The sequence below is a fragment of the Apis florea genome, unplaced genomic scaffold (genome assembly GCF_048593485.1).
Source record: "Apis florea isolate Af1SG1 unplaced genomic scaffold, ASM4859348v1 contig_2190_pilon, whole genome shotgun sequence".
Taxonomy (NCBI): Eukaryota; Metazoa; Arthropoda; class Insecta; order Hymenoptera; family Apidae; genus Apis; species Apis florea.
The window spans coordinates 2,681,364-2,704,368 of record NW_028256541.1 but is presented as its reverse complement, the minus strand read 5'-3'; the positions used below and the strand labels follow the sequence as shown (position 1 = coordinate 2,704,368).

At 37.7% G+C, this 23,005-nt stretch overlaps 1 protein-coding gene and 1 long non-coding RNA gene across 2 annotated transcripts in view; both read right to left on the bottom strand.

The window, feature by feature from the left end:
• Window positions 1-433: 433 nt before the first annotated feature.
• LOC147658555 (uncharacterized) lies at window positions 434-2,576 on the bottom strand. The gene is made up of 2 exons (XR_015294635.1): window positions 2,154-2,576; window positions 434-1,203 (listed from the first exon to the last, which is right to left on the bottom strand). It is a non-coding gene; the product is annotated as an uncharacterized LOC147658555 (long non-coding RNA).
• A 1,260-nt stretch (window positions 2,577-3,836) lies between these two features.
• The window catches only part of LOC100871800 (beta-1,4-glucuronyltransferase 1), a 25,007-nt gene continuing 5,838 nt past the window's right edge, over window positions 3,837-23,005 (bottom strand). The window contains exons 2-4 of the mRNA XM_012483700.3: window positions 15,096-16,081; window positions 14,829-15,009; window positions 3,837-4,372 (exon numbers count right to left, since the gene is read on the bottom strand). Coding sequence (XP_012339154.2) covers window positions 4,166-4,372; window positions 14,829-15,009; window positions 15,096-16,081 — 1,374 coding nt within the window. The 3' untranslated portion in view covers window positions 3,837-4,165. The remainder of the gene's footprint in view (window positions 4,373-14,828; window positions 15,010-15,095; window positions 16,082-23,005) is intronic.

Below are 23,005 nucleotides of genomic sequence, written 5' to 3'. Positions count from 1 at the left end.
ATTTCCTCGATGGTTATAAATTTGTTAAACATTCGGACAATACTCTCACTTATACGGCCACGGGTGTACTTTGAAATTGTGATAAACGCGAATATATAATTCATATCCTTGACTTGCTAAAATACATAAAAAGGGGTTATGATTATTAATGGCTCGTTTCTTGGCTCCGCAATTTTATTGTATTTTCATATATACGCTGTTTACAAATGTACACAAGCGACTTGAAAAAATGTAGATTCACTATGAATAAACGTTACGAGTAGACGAAAAAAAAAAAAAGAAAAAAAATCCGTATTATCCGATTTTATACTATCGTGGATACTATTTAAAAATTTTTAAACACGAAGTTTAATAATTCTAATATTTATAAATTACTTAAAATTACATTCAATCTCTTTTTATTCAAATAATGGGTCGAGGAAAAAATATTTCGTTCATATTTGGTAGTGATTTATTGTATCTCCCTCCGTTTAACAGTAATCTTCTCGCGTTACAATCTCTTTGGCGATTTACACATATCCGTAAAAATATTATATAATCTACAATAAAGATCGCCGCCATTTGACAGCGCTGCAATCGACAATTACGATCGTCATCGTATACTCGTATTACGTGTATTTCAATAGAAATCGCGGCGTCTGTATCTGCAACAACCCGAATCAAACGCAATCACCTGCAACGAATTTATGTTTATTCATTTTATTTTTAATTAAATGAGCAATAGATACGAATATACCGATTTAATTGTCGATCAGATGGTGTCAAATGGACGATAACCTTAACTCTGTGCCATAAAATGTTTCATAGATTATATAGAACGATTACCAGTGACGAATAATTGAGCAATTCGTTATTACCGTTGGAACGGGATTAACTAGAGTGGAGAAGATACGAATCGAAAGCCCGAAATGTCGTGTAGAAACTCTTCTTTCTTTCTCTTTCTCTCTCTCTCTCTCTCTTCTTTTGGCTTCTTCGGAAAAATGATAATAACATCGATAATCAAAGTGTCGCGTGATAAATAATGGCAGTATCGTTGGAAAAAACGGATAAAAAAGATTTTTCATCGTGTTTTCTCGCTCGCCGTGTTATCGAGTGGCCATTCGAATAGGGGAGGGAACCTCGTTCGTCAATTTCAGTTTAAATTTACAACGTATTCTTTTTGATCAGGGGCGGTACATCCGACGATACTCGAACCGTAACAACCTGTGCAAATAATTAAAAAATGAGATCGATGCCTGTGACTTCCATTAACGTTCCACTCACGGCTTATTATATACGGAACAGATTTAATTTTTAATCGTTTAAGGGCGGGGATCAATAATAGAAAAACGAGCGATTGTATCGAATGTGAAATAATGACAAATCACTTTTTACCAATGAAATGATAAAAACACAAAGGGTTTCACAAATTAACGTATCGGAATTTTTATATGCGTGTCGAATTTTTATCGAGAGATTTTTTTTCTTTTTTTTTTAATCGATCGATGCAAAATTTATGTTTAATATAATGTACCATGTAATCGAAATATGTAAAAGCTACGGTCCTACGAATCATCGTCAATTCAAATATTTGCATGAAACACAATTTCCCTTAAATAAATAAAAATATTCGCATGTTCGAAAAAAAAAATAAACAAATAAATTAAACCTCGAAACCTGATAAAATCGACATAAAAAGAAAAAAGAGTGTAGTGGTATAAAAAACATGCAAGTACTTTTCAACCGATCCATCTTGCCGATTCTATCGGACGCTCTAAACTTCGCACGTCACTGGATACGTTCTAAGAATCCAACAATACAAAATATCGATTCTCGTCGGCTCACCGGCTTAATTGCACTCGACACAAGCCAATTCCAATTTCTTCTCTCTCCTCTCCCCTCCCCTCCATTGTCCCATGAATATAACGAGACGTTCTCCATATTCTTGCCTGTACAATCTTCAATCTAAATCTTCGAAAGGAAAGAAAAAGGAAGAAACACATCCCACTGGTTTCATCCAGCAGCAAAGATCGATCGATCTCAGATTTAAAAAGAAAGAAAAAGGAAAAAAAGCTCTCAAATCACAGACAGCAGCTAACGAGGTATACCACGTTCCACACTCAAGTTCCACCGACCTCGTTTCCCTGTTTTCGTGTACGTGCCGCGAAACTCACCGGCAGTTTTATATTTATTCCTGTATCCCCGCATGCCGGTCCCTGATGACTTTGGTGATCCGTGAGTGGAAGCAGTAAACGGGCTTATTAGTTTCGTTTAAGGTGAACCAATGAAGCGGAAGTATCGGTAGGAGTAAACCATCCTCGACGTTGATCACGGCCACTTGATTGCCGTGATCTTTCGCTGCCTCTCTTCCGTTCGTTCATTCTTCTTCCTCCCTTTTCTATTCCTTTCGTGTATATTTCCTCGACTCGTTTCGTAAATATCTTGTCTCGATCTTTCACTCTCCGATCACAATACACCGTGAATACGATTTCTCGTTAATTGATACTTTTCGATAAATATTATAATACAACGTGGTTCGTTCGAATAATTCGAACGATGGCTCGAAAAATAATTCTCTCTTCGTGCGTTTGTTCCCCCCCCCCCCCTCCCTCCCGCCTTTGTTTCCTTCCTTGTGTTTATGGGACGACGGGTGAATTTGGTTCTCTGATCGGTAAGAATCGATAAATACTTTCACTGCTAATATAATTCTATTGACGATAGAAAATTGACATTATCGAAAACATCTATGTAGCATTATTAACGTAACTAACGTGTATAATTATTCGAGACTTGGATAAAATTAACGTTTCAACGTCGATATATAATAAATTACATTCCCACATCGCGAGAAGAAATTCCTTATAATATCCATTCAGCTATGTACAAAACCCTCGGCGCGGATTTAATATCGGACACCTTTATAGGCCCTATTATATTCGTATATCAACGGTCTCTGGTTCTGGTCCGTGTATGATATAGTCCGTGTGAATCGATCGAATAAACCGGGTTTGATCCAAAATTATTTCATCCTTACCTAAAACCAAGTTTGTACGATGAGTGTGCATATGGATTTAGAAGTTAACGGTCGATCCATGAAACTTGACGTTTCGTCTTTACACTGTCCTGTATGTGATATGTCCAAGTGTTTCTCCCCCTCGACTGAAGGTGAAAGATACCTGATTGAGACGATCTACATACACGTGATATGTCACCGATTGACCGGGACGGATATTACGGGAGTAAGAAAGGTATCAAGCGGGAAAATACCGTGTGAAAACGTGAGGGCTTTGAGGGCTATGACTTCAGCATCCATCCAAACAAGAAGTTTCCTCCTTACGTGTGAAGGAACGATTTGCATGTCGAACTTTGGCTGGATAAATCGTCCATCTTGGTTGCTGAAGTGATCGTCGTGGATTGATCGTCTAATTACAAAGATATCGGTGATACACATATCACATATCCTGAGAATAGGCCGTACTTTCTACTTTCACCGTTACGTTATTTAATAAAATTTAACGAGTGAAATGATAGGCGAGCATCTTGAGCAGGACGAAGTAATTGATTAGTTCATCGATAATGACAGATGAATGTCATCGTCGGGCTATTAAGGGGATCTTGCAACGTGGAAACGGGAAAAGGTCGTAGATATAGCTGATAAAGTCGGTTCGAGTAACGACCATTAGTCGGCACATTAACCATCATTTTCTTCATTTTAAGCGCGTGAAACATTTTTCAAATCTTGCGAAGGATTGGTGAAGGGCATCAAACAAGAATGGATGGATCGATTTTTAGGTGTGAAAGTCGGTGTTTGATCTGTCTGCATTTATAAATAAACGCGAAAACTCTTGAAACCGTTGTTCAACTTCAAATATTTTAATGCTGTAATCTGACACATGTAGATCGTTCGCGATACGAAATACAAAATATATAGAAAACGATCTGATCTTCGACTCGACGGTGTGAAAAATATAACGATTAGACCGTCTACGAGCGCGATGACGTTCGAATATTCGAACCGCCCGTTTACAATGTTCAAACGTTATGGCACAAACGTGTCGGGTAGACGAATCAGAGGCCACCACCATCCTTGGGACGATCACGGATCGGTGTCACGTCGCGCGACGAGTATGAAGGACGGCGATCAAGATCTCGCGATAAATCAACGAAATCTTCGACGAATTTTTCGTCAGTGGGCGTTCTTCATCATCTTTAAGGGGTCGCGCATGTAACGGGCGAAAACCTCTTTCTTGAACGTCTCGAAGTGTTTCCTGTTGGCGCTGTTCTGCCGTTCGCGCCAAGCCGGCCTGGTCTTTCTGGTCTGCAGACCCCAGTGGCCGGTGAAAACCGGGGAAAGTACCTTGAATTGGTAACCAGCCACGAACATTTCGTACACCTATGCAGAAAAGAGAAATCGTTCTTTAAATACTTTGTCGATGTATGCACGTTTTCAGAAGAAATAATTAAATTAGAGATGTGCCTGTTGCTGAGAAGATGAAGAGGAAGAATTATGATGTCACTTTTTTTATTATGTCTCACGTTGAAGAAGGAAATAAGAAATCATTCGTATTTTAAATAAGCAATCGCTTCAACTTTGCTTTCAAGACTTCTCAACAAATAATATTCCACAAATAATATCCAATTTTGATAAAGAAGCTTGAATGTTTAAAGTTTTTTACGGTATTGAAAGTTTTACAGAGTTTCTAATAATAAGATATCAAAATATAAATTTTGTACATCTGATAACAGTGAAAATTGATTTAGAATTTACTTGCCATCCATCCAACTTAATATTTTGAACGACATAAGAATACAATTTGATTGAATTGAACCTAATTCAAATATTCAAATTGTTTTAATCGACAAGAAGAAGAGAGGAAATAAAAATTTATTCTCTGCTTTTCTGTACAGGTTTCTATAAATGAAAACCTCAAAACTATAGCATAGCATGTAAAATCCCTGACAATGGCTGTTACACATTTTTCCCGTTTCCAAATCAAAAACGTGAAACAAACGTTGTCCAAATTTTCCACGTTTCGCAACTTGTTCGCGAAATTGAAAAAGTATTCTTACGTCCGTTGCATGCTCTACACGCAGAGAAAGTCCATGGAAAACATGGATGGATACAATGGAACGGCACGTAAAATTACATCGCTTCGCTGTTTCTTCCGCTTGTGCGTTTTCTAAGTTCTTTTCTTCTTCTTCTTCTTCTTCTTCTTCTTCTTCTTCTTCTTCTTCTTCTTATGCAGAAAATCATCGAATAAAGTTTCAGAAAATTTTCCGTAGATATCACACGCGAACGTAGTGACATTACCACAGGAAACAGTGTGTTTCCTACATTAGAATAGTGGAAGGAGGAGGACGAGAACACGCCTGGCAATCTCGCCCTACGTTCGCCAACTGAGACAGGTCAGACACACCTAACAGACGGCATTGCTGTTCTCCAGTATGGATGCGTCTTCGTGAATAATCATACGTAACAATGGCAAGTCATACGTGACAGTCGCGCATAAACCCGGTAGACAGGTTGTGATTACCAAGTTGTGACTACCGAGAACGGAAATAATAGTATACCTGTTTCGACGTTTCATTCGTAATTACGGCAAACTGTCGACGAGTAAAGTGCATCGGGTCACGTTAATTCGATACTGTTTTTCGATAATTTTCAATGATTTAGAAAAATTTGTCGACCGACAAATTCTTATCTTAGTATTTTTTTATTGTTATCGTAGTAAAAATTAATATTGAACATTGTTTTTAAGTCGTACGAACGGCACTTCATTAAATTTTTCAAAGATATAATAACATTCCTGAATCTTGAAAAGAGGAAGCGAATTATAATTAACATCGTCGTGTGTGAATAATGTTTTAAAACGCGGAGTTTCACGAATCTTCCCAAAGAAGAATAATGTTTTAAGGGCTCGCAGAGAGAAGATAAGAGAGACACGGGGTATCGCTGTAATTAACGTGGAGGAACGTAGGATCTACAATGCGCCAATAACGCCTCCCACGACGTCCAAAATTGATAGACGACGTGTAATCTTCAGTTCACTGTTTCAGAGACGACCAGTGAATAATTATATGTACGTAGAGGCAGAATGACATAGTGCTACAGTTTCCAGGACCAGTATTGTTAATCACGCGAATTCTATCGTAAGAACGTACGCTACCTCCATCTATTGTCGTCCAATCATTCAAACATAATCTCGTTTGTGCAACTGTGTACACTTGAATGAATTTCATTTTGACGATGATAACGTCGATGAGTGTGAAATATGATCTTGAAGAAAATATAAATTCTTATTTTACATAATTGAAAATAGCAATAATTTTAATGTTTGAATTTTTAATGGACTAATGCCAATAAGAAGAAATTAGATTTCATCTTATCGTTGATTGTCGTAAATCGCATTAAAGAAGTTTTAAACTGTATCTTATCCAAGTTTTTACATTGTATTTTTAGATTAAAATGATTGGATCGTCGATCTGATGGTCGTTACTAAATCATCGTTAAAATTATCACGTACTTTGACCAGAGAAATCTTGCACCGAGACTAGAAATATTAATTGCGTGCAATGGTCGAACGTCATCCTTAATGTAAACACTTGCCTCGTTGATTAGTAAAACTGAATTGCCTGTGTAACGCGCATTGCACACGATTATACATCTTAATTAGTCAGTGGACGGGAATTAATTCCCTTTACAGCATTTCCCCTGGGTCACATTCTTGCGGCCGTGGTGTAAAACATTTCTGGCTCTTGGAACACGAGCCACTCATGGGGCACCTGTTTGTCCTGAGTTTCGAGAGAACACAGATTGCATTAAACAACGTAACGTAACGAGTTGACGTATCTTCCTAATTATCCGGCCCGGACACTTTGCTTTGGCCGAAGAATTCCATTTCTGCATCTAAAATAATCACAGACCACGACAGACAAAGAAAGAAAGAAAGTTTCGAGTTAATTTTTATTTAGCCAACGAAATGTAAAAGAAACAAAATCTAAATCCAAAATAAGATTGGTGACTAATTATGAAAGTAGTACGCATTGTTAATATATTCCTCTTTTAGATATCAAAACGATGACAAAAGTTTTATACGTGTCTTAATTAATGAATTACAAGTTCACGTTAGACAAAGGAAGATGGAAATAGAATGAGATCGCTCCATCTTCTGTAACACTCGGCTCTCAACTCGCTTTATTACCAATTTAAATTTTTCAACTAAGTTAATTAATAATAATTTTAATAGATATATACGTGTCGCAACTTTTTTCATCGTATAAAATTCATATAAAATTCATCGTTCAATGATATTCCACGTTTTTTAGATACGTCTCATTTTATTTTGTACATATATAGAGAGAATATATACAGAGAGAGAGATTCGATCCTCCAAAAGTGTGAATATATTAACATCGTATAAATCTGTTTAAAGTAAATGGAATATTTGACATGTTACGAATAAATATAATATATAATTTCATAAATAATTTCCATTTAATGTACGAATATCTCTATCAAGATATTTTAAATTGCCCACGATATACGAAAGAATTGTTCTTTGTTTCAAACAATTCGTTTCAACCCTCGTACAACAAAGCTTTGAATATTCGAAATTGCGGTTAGAATAACCGCTAAAACTTTTCAAAAGCAAACGGAATGATCCAAGGTATTTAACATATTCCAGACTGCGCTCCGTTTGGCTCCACTCTATTCAAACGATATCCAACCGTTGTAAACTGTAAATTTACGCAATTTTGGTAGATCCAGCTAACGATCGTTCTTTCGTTTGGCCTGCACTGACAGCATATTCCATTCGGTTTTGCCGGTTTCTCTCCTCCCCGGATGCTGAGAAGAGGAATACGAAATGTTGAAACCGGACCCTGGGCGCGTTCACACTAATCATTAACCTTCGTACGTGGATGCACTTACACCGTGGAACATCCTGTTTATTTATAGGTATTTGCACTACTGTACGAACACAACGTTATCAAGCGGAACACCTCGGAATTATTTCTGGACTAAGGGGAGAGGATGTGGGCGACGAAAGGAAGGAAATTCTCGGTTGTTGCGCTTTTGCGCCCCCTCCCTCAAGAATTAGGAATTTGCCGGCAGATGGCTCTAATTTTCGAGAAAATTCGCCGGATAACGAGGATGATACGGAAGAGAATTAGCTTTCGAAGGAGGGAAAATTACGAAAACATGAAAATAAAGGGTTTATCTCTTTTTTACTGCATTCTATCTCGTTTCTATTATTTTTGTACACCAAGTACATAGTAAACGTGGAAATAATTCAATCATTGAAGTATAATAGAATTTAAATTTGGAATTTTCCTTAATCTACAATTTTGTATCTGCAACTATTTTGAAGAAAATGTGTATAAGGATAATCGTATCGCTATTAAATTATCGACGAAATAAATATTAAAATATTAAAAGAGTTGCACCAAAGATGTCGCATGAATCGTATGTAAGAAACGATATGAAGTTTATGCCCGTAAATAGTTATGAAGAAATGGCAATTTTATGGCACTTTGTATCTGTTGTGGGCAAAGTATAAGGGAAATGAAACTGGACGTGGGTTTTGTTATACATCGCGTGTACCTTGGGGAAATGTGCTCGGGTTAATTTCACGGTTCAGCATCGACGGAGGCCACCATTGCCACCGCGGGCCATTACGATCATGACACGCCACGCCACCGCCTAACACACTTTATTCGATCCCTGTGTTTCTAGAATTTGGGTGATTAAATTTAACGAGGGGATAAAGATATTATCCCCTTTTAGGGGATTATGGTTCCGCTGATTTACAAATACGTTTAAACGAAAACAAAGACACGATTACCATTTCACCATTTGAGAATTATAAAAAGGACAAATGTTTGGTCAAACACCAAACTGTCCAAAATGAGCATAAATACATTGAAATTTAAGAAATATGATACAATTTCCAAGAAATTAATAATTCAAGTGGTATTTATCTTTCGATTTCATCTTTCATCGATCAAATTCTATTTCTGTTCTCTAGAATCTACTCCAATCAAATCACAAAAAATCGAAATTCAATATTCCACATTTCCTTCGCTGGAAATACCACAAAATATCCCATAATCCGTTTCCACTGAAAAACAAGCCACGTAAGCCCACGTAATAGCGCGAAATCCAACCACGGAATTAATGAGAGAATAACGAATGGCCAAAAAACTCACTCGTCGAATCAAACTGTCGTTCCATTCGGTTGATCCTAGCTCTCAAGCGGGAATACAAAATGGCGGTTCCCTTTATCAAAATGGCGCTTGCCTCCGCCCGAGGTGATTCTCCGATGAATACCTTGGAATAACGCATTAGGGCCATACGTGACGATGCATTCACGGGCTCCCCTTAAGTTTGGTAAACAGTTTGGCGCATAATTTTTCAGCGGATAACCGAAGTGGAAGTGGGATCTCCGCGAGTGAAACAGCCGAGTAAATCTGATAATTGAGTTTTATGCGATCGCACGTCTGTATAAATCCTAGCGAGTAAGTAGCGGATTCTACGTAACGTGTCTACATTTATCTTACATTTATCACCGGCATATCGGGAAATCTGGAAATCTGGCGCGCCGACGGATAAAACACCATCAACGAATTGTCCTTCCATTCTGATCGGTTCGACGAGATAAACGAGGGATCCCCTCCTCGTGTGATTCTAACGCGGAGATTTCTCGTAGGTAAACTCTCTTAAGGAGATAACGAGCGGGATCGCGATTGCTTAAATTGCTTCTCCGTTAAGTGATGATATTATCCTGCGATGAAAGCGGATAAACGGAAAGAGGGGATACATCTATTACGATGAATAAATTTTGTTTTGAATAAAATGGAATTATTCGTTAGAGAGAATCGATAGTGGACGAAGGAAAATATGGATCTAGTAATAGTTGAGTTCGTCGAGGAACGAAGATAACGAAACGATGAACGATAGTATAGACGAGCGATCGTTGCTATAAGCTCGGCGATACGTGAATTTATTGCTTGTCATTAGTATGGACGTGTATAATTGGGGATCATATTGTATAACATGTTGAAAATACGACAATGATGGGGTCAGAATTCCAATATAGGAGCAATTATTTATAAACAATGGCGCATTAATGTTAATGCACACATCGGACGATGACGATGATATAACAAGCTTTCTATGACGAAACTAATTGCGAACGGAGGCATTCAGCATCTACTAAATACGATAATTAAACCATCCACTACATTTACTGATTAAACATAATGGAATATCCATCCAAATTTGTTACCTTCCGCGATAATAATGTAGATACATGAAAAGATTGCATTGAAATTAATCTCTTAGCTAATGAAGTTCGCCAATAATAAGAACCGTTGTAAAAGAGAGAGAGAGAGAGAGAGAGAGAGAGAGAAAAAGCAGAATGCTATTATACAACCGTTTGTAATTAATATAATACAAGAATCAATTATTAATGACGATAAATCTTTTGTTACATATATCGAACTTGGAAAATTAACGCTGAGAGAACAAACGATTCAATTTCCACTTCCAATCTATCATTTTCGCAAGCATCTTCATCTTTCTTCTTTACTTTTTCTTCGAGACTCTCGCTACTCTCGCCGTAAAGTCTTTATCGGAATCGAGTTAATTACGTATCGATAGCCAGCCAGCATTCACCGGACAATTTTATCCGGGCTAATAAGAGGCGGAGGCGAGGCGATGAAGGAAAGAAGAAATTATACCGAGGGGAGGGGATAGCGAATACGGATGAAAAAAGAAAAAATACCTCGCCTCGTATCTGAAAGCAACGAAATCATCCCGATAAACTTTTAATAGATCCCCCTAGGTTAATCTTTTTTTTTCAACAAAATTCCATTCGTCGGCCAGACGCAGAGAGGAGGAGGAGGAGGAGGAGGAGGGGAAGAAACGGCGTTTCTCGATCCGTGGAAATAACTTTGTGCTTCGTTCGCTTTCAATGAAGTCGAATCGCGCCATTCAACCCGGTCCGCTTCCTGATTGACGACTCGCGCCGAGGTAATCGCTCAATCGGCGAGCACAGACAGGTGAGGCAGGCAGGCAGCTATCTTCTTTCCCTTTGAATCGAAGCCATCTGCACGCAGCCTGCCTCCTCCCCTTTTACGGACAGCCCGCTCGCGTGTCTCGTCACTCACGGCTACGGCATCCCTGCTGCTGTCGAATCAATTTCATACCCGATCGAAAGTCAATCTTCGAAATGAACGTCGAAAGGTCAATATTGAAACGAGTCGCTTCGAAATTTATCGAGACGGTGCACAGAGGACGGTGCTTGTTGGAACTGAGGGGAGAGGAGGAGGGATAATATTTCGAAGAGCGCCTACGCTGGATGCAGTAGCCGCCGATTCCTTGCGCCGATCGAATTACGCGATAAAATGTATTTCTGTATTTCGTTGAATATTGCGAATCGTTGTTGTTGAATTTTCGTATCGATGGGTTTGGTTGAAGAGCCTGGTTTGAGAAGCGTGGCACAATGCCCTCGCACGAAGAATACGTTTTTGATTGCATACAGGATGCAAGTTGTCGTGGAATTCGCGGGATCAAGTGGTTTCGATCGTTGTAAAAATTTTCTAAGAAGAAATTGCTCGATATGATTGCAGGTTTTCGCTAGTATTTAGACTTTGCATTAATATATTTTCACATTCTTAAGCGAAATTTAAATATAATTGTCGACTAGCAGTTGCGCTATACAAAATATCTGAAATTTCATTTTGTCAAAGAATATTATTTGTTTGTAAAATTTGTAAGAATAATTGCGAATGTTTAAGATTGGAAATACTATGGCGATGTATGGTTTCGTCTTTAAAAAAAAGAAAAGAAGAAAAATATATTATATTATTGGAAATTGAGCCGGAAATAAATTCTTTCGAACGTTCTCCAGAAAAGCAAGGTACAAAATTAATGGCGTACCATAAAAATATCTCATTTTAATAAACGTACTCGTCGAAACTCATCCGAAAATTTCAACCTGAATAAACGAATACACGAAACGAAAAAAATTCGCTTCGCAGTTCGGATGGCCGGGTGCGAAAAGCGTTTGGGGAACCCGTTTTCGAATTTGTCTCCTTGTTCGTGAGGAAACGTGTTGCTCTGGCGAAAACAAGGGGCAAAAAAGGTGGGAAAAGCCACCTTTACGGGATGTTTTCCAAGACAGGATGGAATGGAAGGTGAGGAAGAAGGGGCGAAAGGAGGGTTCGAAAAGCTCGGTCGAGGATGGTTGCTCGACGACGAAAGAACGGCGCGACAGGATTGCATTGGATCGTGAGGGACGGACCGTGAACGGGGGGTTGGAGTAGAACGAAATACAAGAGGGTGGGAGAGGCGAACGATATCCATTCTCATTCCTCCGTGGGGAGTGGATGTTGCGCGAACGAACCGCAGAACGAAGATGCGAATACCGATGGTACGCCGTGGCGATGCTACGTGGTGGAAACGTAGAGAGAGCGTGTTACAACTCGTGCGCACAGCTTTACATTCGCGCCTGTTGTTACCACGGCCGTGTAGATTTATACCCGTTTTATTGCCGCGGCATACTTGCTTTTACGAATACGGCGGGCCACGTTGCGCCCGGATTTTCGCCGCACCATGGAATTTCGTTATTTCCGCCCAGGGAATCCTGAACGGCTTCCCTTCCCTCCGACACCGCCATTGAAAAAAACCACGAAATGCGTTATCCGTGAAACGCGTCACGCGTGTCTGCACGCGTGCATCGAATTCCTGGCATCGATAGATCGTGCGAATAGAAAACGCGTTACGTGAGGTTACGTGATGTAAGGGAAGTGTAAGCAAGTGTTTTCTCACGCGGATTCCTTATGGGGTTCAGAAAACTTGAACGATTTATCGAACTCGTCGAACTTCTTCTTGAATTGATAAGACTTTCGATAAGATCGGTCGACGAACAATTGGCTAATTATGATAAGTGGAAAAATTCACGTTCTTGGGATCGCTTTTTGATCAATCTTCGCGGTTATATTCTATTTTAAACATTCGTTTCCATGATAGAAATGTATCATAATATCAATAATATAAAGGAGATGAAAATTTACAACTTATTGGGGATAAGTTAAGAATTTTTTTTTTATGAAGTATTGTTGTGAATTTCTTTCACGATTATTCGTATTATTCCATTATATTCAATTCCTTCTCGTAATTGGGTTACAGATTCGCATACGTATGTAAGATATAAATGTGAAAGTGGGGTGGTATGAATATAGGTAGGCCACGATTCTCAATTCTCGAGATATAATAATATATATAATTTTATTTGTAATTCGAAATTTTTTTTTACGAAAAATAGAACGAAACGTGAAACAGAGATACTGTTTCATGAAATTTATAACTCGAAGTAAGTAAATATTTATAGTTATTGTTACTTCATGCGATATATCGTAAAATAAATTTTATCGCAATTTATCGATAAAAATATATTTTTTGAATATTCATAAAAGATAAGCAAACAATAAATATCATATGTTCTGCGTATTTTTTTATCCCAATAATAAAAAAAACCACGTGCAAGTGCTGCAAAAAATTAAATACCAATCAATGATCATATTCTTTTATGCAAGTGTCATTAATACAACATGTCTATTATTTAATTGAAAGATTAAAATCTAATCTGAAATTTCATCTATCAAATTCTAAGTAGCTCGATGAAATTCCAAAAGAATCTTTGGATAATCCAAAAACTTGACATTCTAAAAAACATTTTTTTAGACATTTTAATAAATATAAAAAACACGGTTTGAGAATTGATCCATATACGGAATGAAGTCAAGAATGCAAGCATACATTTCTGATATACAATGGTTTCGATTAGACGGTAGCGGAAACGTATCAAGTTTAAATTGAATAATGCTTGTTCAGCAAAATGAGCCTCCATTGCGCGATAACGCCTGCAACGATAATATGTAATTCAATTAATATCCTTGGCGCGTGGGATTTGCCCGAGTTCGTACTACCAAACTACCATGTGTTCCTCTCGAGTTTTCACTCGAGGTATTTCCTCTCGATATTTCCTGCCTGATCTCGATATTTCCCCTATTGTCGATCTGTATCGCGTGAATATACATTGTTTTTTTCTTTTTTTTTTTTTCCTCGCCCATTTTACCACGTTTTAATATCGGCCGCCGCTCAATTCACGAATTCACATTTGCTCGAATGTTCTCGACAATGTGAAAAACGATACGAGTATAACTGTTTAATTCGCTTTCTCTGTAATTCGATTCGCGCTCATTTCGTTTCCGGTTAAAAATAATCGTTCAAATTAGTTCCGTCCGGGGAAGAAGTTTCGAAATTAACGGCGAATGCCTAATTGAGTTGAATCTACTGTTAAATTAAATTATACAATTATACTGTTTCGCGAAAGTTGACCAATAAGGTTTAATTGGTGATTCTTAAGGCGATTTTCAAACTATTTTATCCTTTGCGAAAATTTTCGTTAACGATTGTTTTGTTATTGGAGGAAAATCGTAGGAGTAGCGTGTTGCACTTATGCGATGGTAGCGTTGGGTATGTGCCGTCAACGAATCGTCGAGCTCGAACAAACAAATATCGAAACAACAAATATACTGAATTATTTACGAATAATGAACAAATAATTAAATTCGATATATGTTGCTTGTTTGCGATTCGTTAACAGCTCTACTATGATTGGTCAATGTTTTGACCCTTTAAACGATATATCGCAATTATTCTGAATCTACTTTGAAAAGAAAGGATCATTGTAAGTTCTTGCATTTAAGATTATTACCTGTTCACCAATTGTTACCCATTCTACTTTTTCTTTCTCTTCAAAGAATAATAGAGAAATTCATACCTGAGTATTTCTGGTATATCCGTAGCCCATAAATCTTTCGTCGTGAGCCGGGACGATATCCTTTGCCACGTAGAACGGTTCGTAAAGGAATTCAAAGTTCGTCACGTCATGACTGACGTACACCTTGCCACTCTTCATATTTCCATACTTTTTATGATTAGGAGACGTATCCAGTATCCATCTAACGCGAAATGCACAATTTTATTCGATTGAACGAGGAAAAGAGCGTAAATAAATAACGAAAGGAAATAAAAAAAACATTCTCACCTGGTGAAATTGGTGGCGAACTGATTGTGGATAAACACCTTCTGATGGAAAGGTCTGGCCAATCCCTTCCTCGCCAGCCTCACCAATTCCGTCTTATTCTGCGGGAATCTGACGCGTGAGTCCAGCTCGTACGTCGGTATTACGTAGGCGCACTTATCACAAGTGTCGGCTCTGAGAAACTCGTCGAGGGCGCCGGTCAAATTGAAACTCGGCACGATATCCACATCGGTGAGGAACACGTAATCGGACTGGCAATTCTTCCTGGCCAGGTTCCTCATGTGATTCTGGGGGTACGCGTTCCGTATTCGCCAGTTGGTCTGCTCGTTCGAGATCCCGTTCATCAACTCGTTCAACGTCCCCTCCGGTTTGGCACAGTCCACCATATCGGGCGGCTCGAATTCGCGCGGCTGCCTCTTCACCGGTCTAACCCTCGGCACGGCCAACGAGAACGTCACCCTTTCGCGTATCGGCTCGTAACACTTTCTCAGGTAGATCAGGTACTTCTGAAGAACCTCGAACTCCTCGTCACCGGCCACGTACAGGGCTACCGACATCGGCCCCGTCCAGTGGTGCGCCGCCTGGACGATCGAGTGCAACTTCTCCACGGAGCTCTGGGTGGCCAGGCACACGCGGTACGCCCGCGACAGTTTGACGAAACTCGATCCGACGAGGATGTGGTCGAAGGTGCGGAACAATCTACGAGCGTCCCATCTGCCGAGGTTTATGTTCAATTTTAACTCGGTCGCGTCAACTGGCAACGATTGGTAATCTTGTGTCACGCATTCCGATTGTTGCTGCTGCTCTTGCTGCGGCTCTTTGATTAATGTGCCGAGGTTCCATTCGGTTATAGCGTTCGATCCCAAATCCCTCGGCATTATGATCGGGAGGCAAGTCTCCGACTGCAGCAACAGGAAAGTCAACGTGATATTCATGAGAACCAGAATAACCAGGCAGGTCAGACTTAAGTTCGATGGCCGACATCCCAACTGCATATGAAAATCAAAGAGTTTATCGTTTTAGTAAATTTGTCTTTTTCTTTTCTTTTTTTTTTTCGGTTTTGTTTATTTACGCGATGATCAAAAAGAGATGATGAAAAGAAAGAAGAAAGCATAAAGACGAAACGGTTAAATGTGGAAAATTCAATTCGTAGACGATTAAAATTTTTATCGGTTAGGTATATGAAAGAAATCAAATCTGAAATTTTGAATCGATGAGGTGTTATTTTTCCTTGATATATCCCGTGTTTGTGTTTATAGTAGATGATTTCCTCGAAATACGAGATTATTGATACAGAGAAGTGAAGACATAGTTTGAAATAGGAACTAAGTAAGAAGAAAAAGAAATAAGTGCATCGTTTATATCATACGGAAGTAAAACGTTCGAGCGAAATATGGCTACGATTATAACTTTGAAACTTTGTTCGCCAAAGTTCGCCGAGAAAAAAATCATGCCACAGCTATTTCACTGCAAAACATCGGGTAAACAAGTTTTCGATGTCTCGATAAGGAACGAAGTCTTTGGCAACAGTATATTGGGTCTGTCTAAAACAGAATCGGGTTGCTTGTTTTATCGTTCTAATTACCACGTCCTCGGTTTCTTGTTAGTAACAAGAAAAATAAAATATCATAGTTTGATAAATTATTAAGAAATGTCACTGGATCGTTTCAACGTATCACGATATTTAAAACTCTTAAAATCAAGAAAATTTTTCTTTCTTTCAAAAGAGAATAATTCTTGAAGATAATCGAAATGTTAGATCGAATACTTAGAATAATATAGCGATTTATATTGATAATAAAAATTATATCTCGCGACATTAAGTTAAATTAAACGTTACGTATATCTGATAATTTTTTTTTTTAATCTTTGCCTTATCGACACGGTATACATCCATCTATTTTCCGTTTAATGATAATACAATACAACAACATAAGCATAAGATTCGAATATGTATATCTGAGATGCTTTGACCGATTCGAATATTATCGTCTGACGCGTAATTAACACTGTATATTATTTAATATCTTGTTTCTAAAGATTCTATTTTTATAATTATAAATAAAATACATAAAAAGCAACTTATACAATCGTCTCACGTAAATAAATCATACAATAAAAAGAGAAGAAAAAGAGTAACACTATCACGATATTAAAAATTTATTACATTCTTAATCTTTGTTAATGTAATTTTCACAATTAACGATATGCATAGACATAAAACCGATCAAATTTAGAGATTAACACAAATTAAACAGCTATTTTCCCTTCGAATTAGCTCGAAGTTTCCTTATCTACAAAATAAACTTATGTTCCACATTTATAACCTCAATATATATAACAACAAATTACTCCACTCTGCAAGAAGAAAATTTGAACAGATACACGCATCGAATGATTTTCTGGAAAGAATTCGCAATCGTGACTGAGAAATAGGAGTCGTAGGGATGGACCGCAGCATTCATAATAATAGCGCAATTACAGTGCTAAACGGAAGAAAACAGATTGTAGGTATTGTGAGGCAGCCACCAAAATGTACGGCAAAATTCCCTGGGGAATCCAGTGAAATTTCGCTTGGAAACAACGGCTAGAGTGATAATGGATCGTACGACTTCCCTGGGTACATTAAAATCACGATCATATATAAGCCACAGTGTCAGAACAGGCCAAGTATTTAATGAACAAAATTCGCACCTTTGGCAATATAATCTCCTATGTCCGATGCTATCTTCGCTACAAAGTGTCCTGTATAACTTTTGTACCAATTCTAATGATTCTATTTACGAACAAGATTTAAGCAATTTCTATACGAACGTGGTGTGACCATTAGAAGATTGTTTTGATTAAATCCAATTGATTTTTCTGTATTAGATATAATTCATTATCGATATCTAATTGATAATCAAATCTTTTTATTAAAAGTATTGTTAAATATATAAACATTATATTGATATTTTTTTTTAACTTAATTTAACAGCGACTTATTAAAAACTGTAGAAGACATTTCGAATATAGAAAAATCGTCGTTCGAACAAAAAATTCTTGCGTTAATTAAACACATAATTTAATTAAAACAACTTATTTATTTATATACTCGACTTCTCTCTAGCTTCGTTAAAAATTAAAATAGTAAAATTATAAAAAAACATATCTCGGCATACAAATAAGATAGAAATGAAAAGCAAGCCGTACGACTTCTCCATGTATAATTTTATCAAATTCAATTATAAATATTTTCGCGAGATAATAGCTTTTGGAAGATAAGGAGATAAATTTAAAAATTTATCAATTACAACATCTTGCAACACTTGGACGAATAATTGTGATTACAATTGGATAAATCGAGAGACATAAACTGAAGGGTCAGGGAAAAACGAAATCACGGGTGAATCGGTGTATGTGTAAAGTGTCCGCAGAAATGGCGGTATTACCTCTGGTGCAGTTGTGGTTCCGTCTACTTGTACGCGATCCTAAGGGAAAAATGGGAAACTCGGTTGCGTCCGCTGCAGCCAAGATTTTTACAAGCCGAAACTAACCTCCCGTATAACTGTTCACTGTACTGTAAAGCGCGCGAGAAAAATTTGCCGTGCTCGCCTGAACCTCGAGAGGCGTTTTCATCGCGTTTACGCAGACGTATTAACTTATTCTGACGCGATGCGGAAAAAAGAAAGAAAGAAAGAAAGATGTCTCCATATTTAGACTATGGTATATATTTATTTGCATACTGTTTCGCAGAATGTTCGTTTGCATGCTATTATAGCCCGTGACGAATGTGGCTCGTCGAGGGGTTGACAATGCACACATCGCATCGTGTGCATAAAAATAAAAAAAAGAGTACGGGTATCGAATAATTAATATTTATGGAAATGGGAATTATTATGTATGGAAATTTCCTCGGTTATTTCTCACGAATATATTGGATTCCATTACGATCATTATGATTAATAATCACCTTATCATCGAATCGCTTTTGTTGTTCAATTTTGATTCGTTATTAAAACTGCAAATGGACATTTAAGAAGAAAGTTGAAGAAAAATTGAAGAAATAAAAGATTTTAAAAGATAATATGCGTTTAAAATAATAGTAACGTATTAGAGTATAGATGAATAATAGAGTATAGATGAAACTTTTTTTTCCTGAATAATATATAAGACGATATATAAGATTAGTAAGATTAGTATATATAAGTAATTTTTCTAAAAAAAAATATATATGTATATAGATTTAGAAAATATTAGCAACTGTTAGCAAGCTAAACAAGCTAAAGTATGCACATATTTTTCGAGGCTGGAATGATAATATTATTCGTCTTACTCAATTTTTCGCATCTCGAAAACATGGCATCGTAACAAGACAAAGAGAGGAAGAAATGGGAGAAAGGGCATGATTGATTATGCAAACACATTGTTATTACTGATTCAGTGTGTCCTGGATACCGCGTGTACCACGGTTGGCAAATGTGTGCACGTTACACAGCTAACCCATTATCAAATTGTGTACTTGGGCTTTCGTTAGGTCGCGCACGAACCACAGTGCAGGCTTTGCCGGCATTGAACGTGTATACGATGCACGACGAAAGCTTGAAAGCACAATTCGCTATACCGGTTCCTCCCCTATGTTTTCGTGCGAAACTCTATCCTTTCTGTAATCACAATTCTAGTGTGTAACAACGATACAGGAAATGCAACCAATGACACCACGTGCGGTATCGCGCGTTATCGAACTAAACTTTTGATACACGACCATAGAATACACGTCACATTTCCATTTCTATCGTTAAAAAATATATGTGCGCATTTTGATTATATTTGATCTCCATATTACAGAGGATTGGTAAGTTTAAATGTTAAAAATTTCATATATATTTGGATAAAAATTACAAATAAAATTTTGTCATCAAGACCTATAGAAAATAGAAAAACTATTGAAGTCATTTTTTATCCTAATATCTCAATTACCAAAATATAAAGATTCATAATGAATTAGTACAACGCGGAATAGAATATAAATGAGTTCGTAATTGGATACATTTTCTCCTGTAATTTTTCAAAAATCAAAATCCAACCGCTATTCTATACATATTTTATTCTTCACGTGTCGTACATATACATACGAATGAAATTTGCAATCGAATCAAGTTCATCACGACGATAGATGGGGGTGGGCACAAAGGAAGAAATGATTTCGTTAATGGGGAAACATATTTATGAAAAGTTGTGCTCAAAGGTGGTGAATGGTGAAAACGCGTCGAGTTTTTGCTCCTCGTTTTCGATTTTCTCGTTAGGATGCGCTGTAAGCACAGGAGAGCGACAGAAAGAAGAAGACGCGAAGGAAAAGTTAAAGAACGACCGTAGGCTGGAAAAGGAGGAAACAGGTAGGAAGATCGGGAGAGGCAGGGATAAAGGGTAAATTCCGGCTTTCAATTTTGCTACAGTCCCATTTTACTTCTAGTTCAGTGCCTGGATGCCGGTACCGACGTCGGCTGCGCGCGTACAACGTAACTTAGTCCAGAATAAACTGAATACCATTCATTACGGCTCTCCCTTCGACCACCATCACCCCCAATCCCTCTCCCCATTCCCTTCGTCTTTTCCTGTTTTATCACCCTTCTATCCTCATCCTTCTGCCTCTCTGGCGCACAAACGAAGCGTCGAAGGCGGTGGCGATACTGAAAAGCTGAGAATTGGAAATTCTTTGAAACTTCCCTCTTCCAACTCTTCCTCCTTCATCACTCTCTCTCTCGTTCTTCGTACCCTCTCGTTCTTTCGTTCGGTTGAAACGGTTGAAACCACTTCTATAGCTTCGGCCTCGCTCTATTCGGATACAGTGAAAGGGGTAGGTATTGGAAAGAGATGCGGTTTGCGATAATAAACGAATTGCGCCCATCTTTACCTCTCCTCGCCATTCCACACCACTTTTCGCGGTGGAGATAAGCAAACGTGCGTATTATCGAACTTGCGAAAAATACCTCGGGCTGCTCAAGATAATCTGACGGGGAGGATTTTGCGGTGAGGAGGCGACGAGACATCTATTTAAAAAGTTTTCGTGAAACGTAGTATAATCTACCGTTCATCGATTGCTTCGGTGAAAAGATAAGTTATTCGATATAACACGTAAGAAATATGAATTTTAAAATAGTTTGGTATTCTATAACAGTTTGCTTTTTGTACTTGTACTATACTTAATAATTCAAACAGTATATATTGAAAAAATTTCGATAAAAAATTGAGAAGATGAAATTTTCTTAGGATACGAATATAAGAAAATATTCGTATACTTGTCGATTGACCAATTGGTTTCGTCAAATTCGAAGGATTACGTGCAAAGAAAGTTCGATACACTTGGAAAATTTCATATGTGAATCGTCGTCCATAACTTCCGATTATAAAGGAATTTTATAAATGGGGGATATTTCAATTCGTAGCTGAGAGCTACTACTAGGCTTCCAGGCTAATTGCAAACGCTCAATTCCGGATGTACAAAAAGAATCGTGGGAAAGAAAGAGAGAAAAGGAAAAATAGTTAGCCGGCCTCGATGGAATCTCAAAGAGGAATTTCTTTTCATAGCTAGAGGTCAGGCATAACTGTCGTAGTCCGGAAAGCACGAAAGCCACTTTTGTCGAGTGGTGAACCGCTGCAATTAAACGACTGCCCTTCTTTCCCCTCCCCCATCCGTTCATGTTCCTTTTACCCTAGTTCCTCCTCCCACCACTTCTTCCTCCGCTTCTTCTTCTTATCTCCACCTCCTGTTCCCCCTTTTCTTTCTCTCTCTCTCTCTCTCTTTTTTTTTTTTTTTTTACGTCTTTACGCGATAATTAGCAGGTCTTCAATTTTCCCCCTAGTGCACGTATTTGCTTTGCATAACTACCGAGATAATTAAACAAGCTGCGATTCTCAGATCTGCCACAAACAGACCGACGACGCTGAGAATAGGAAGAAACGGAGGGTAAAAAGAAGGGGTTACGGGCGACTGTCGTCGTGAAAATATGCAGCCGTACGAATCTCTGTTCCCTGGTCTCCGACCTTTTTGCTATCTGGAAGTGTAAATCGTGTCAAGAGACCCGGTGCGTGCTTCCTGGCCGAGTAATTAGCGAGCTTTGTCGTGCGCGGAAACTAAGTGGACCGGGCTAGTATTCTGCGGAAGAATGCGGAAGAAACAGTTGTTGAAACTACATCTTGTTTCGATACTCGTAACTCGTAAGTCATCTAAAAATTAAAGATAAAAGATGCGGGAGAGATAACTTATTGGAAAACGATGATTAAGAGAAAGTTTTCTTCTAGTGGAATATAATTGAATATTTTTCATTATCGTTTAAATCGAATAATTTAATTTGAATGAAATTTTTTTTAGAATATAATTTATCAAGTACTTAAGAATAGAAATTGAAAAAGGGAACGAGATAAAGGAAAGAAATAATGGCGAATATGGATAAAATAAGAAGTAGACGTGATTCGCAATTGTAGTGGTCTCGAGATGAGTGGCTAAAGTCTTTGGCCTTATTACATGGAGCTTAGAAAGGAATATTTCTTTTTACTTTCCTTTTATCTCTACTATTCTCTTTTTTTATCGTGTAACAATTTTCAAAGTTCGCGGAAAATAATTTAATTTTCTACTGATCTGTCCATAATTGTTATTTTAATTTCTTTCTTATCTACGTGAAATGTGCAGACTTTTTTTTTTAAATATTTATTATATAAGGAAAATATAAAATATATAATCCTAGAATTAATTTTTTTATTCTGAACATATCAAAAATTTACTCTATATTTTTAAATCAATTCAAATGCCAAACAACTATGCAAAGCACGAGAGAATACCAAGTACAAATAATTCCCTTGACGAAATGTCCAAGATAAAAATATGTATCAACTGGCAAAGCGTATGCAAGGTGTTTACGTACACATATCATAAT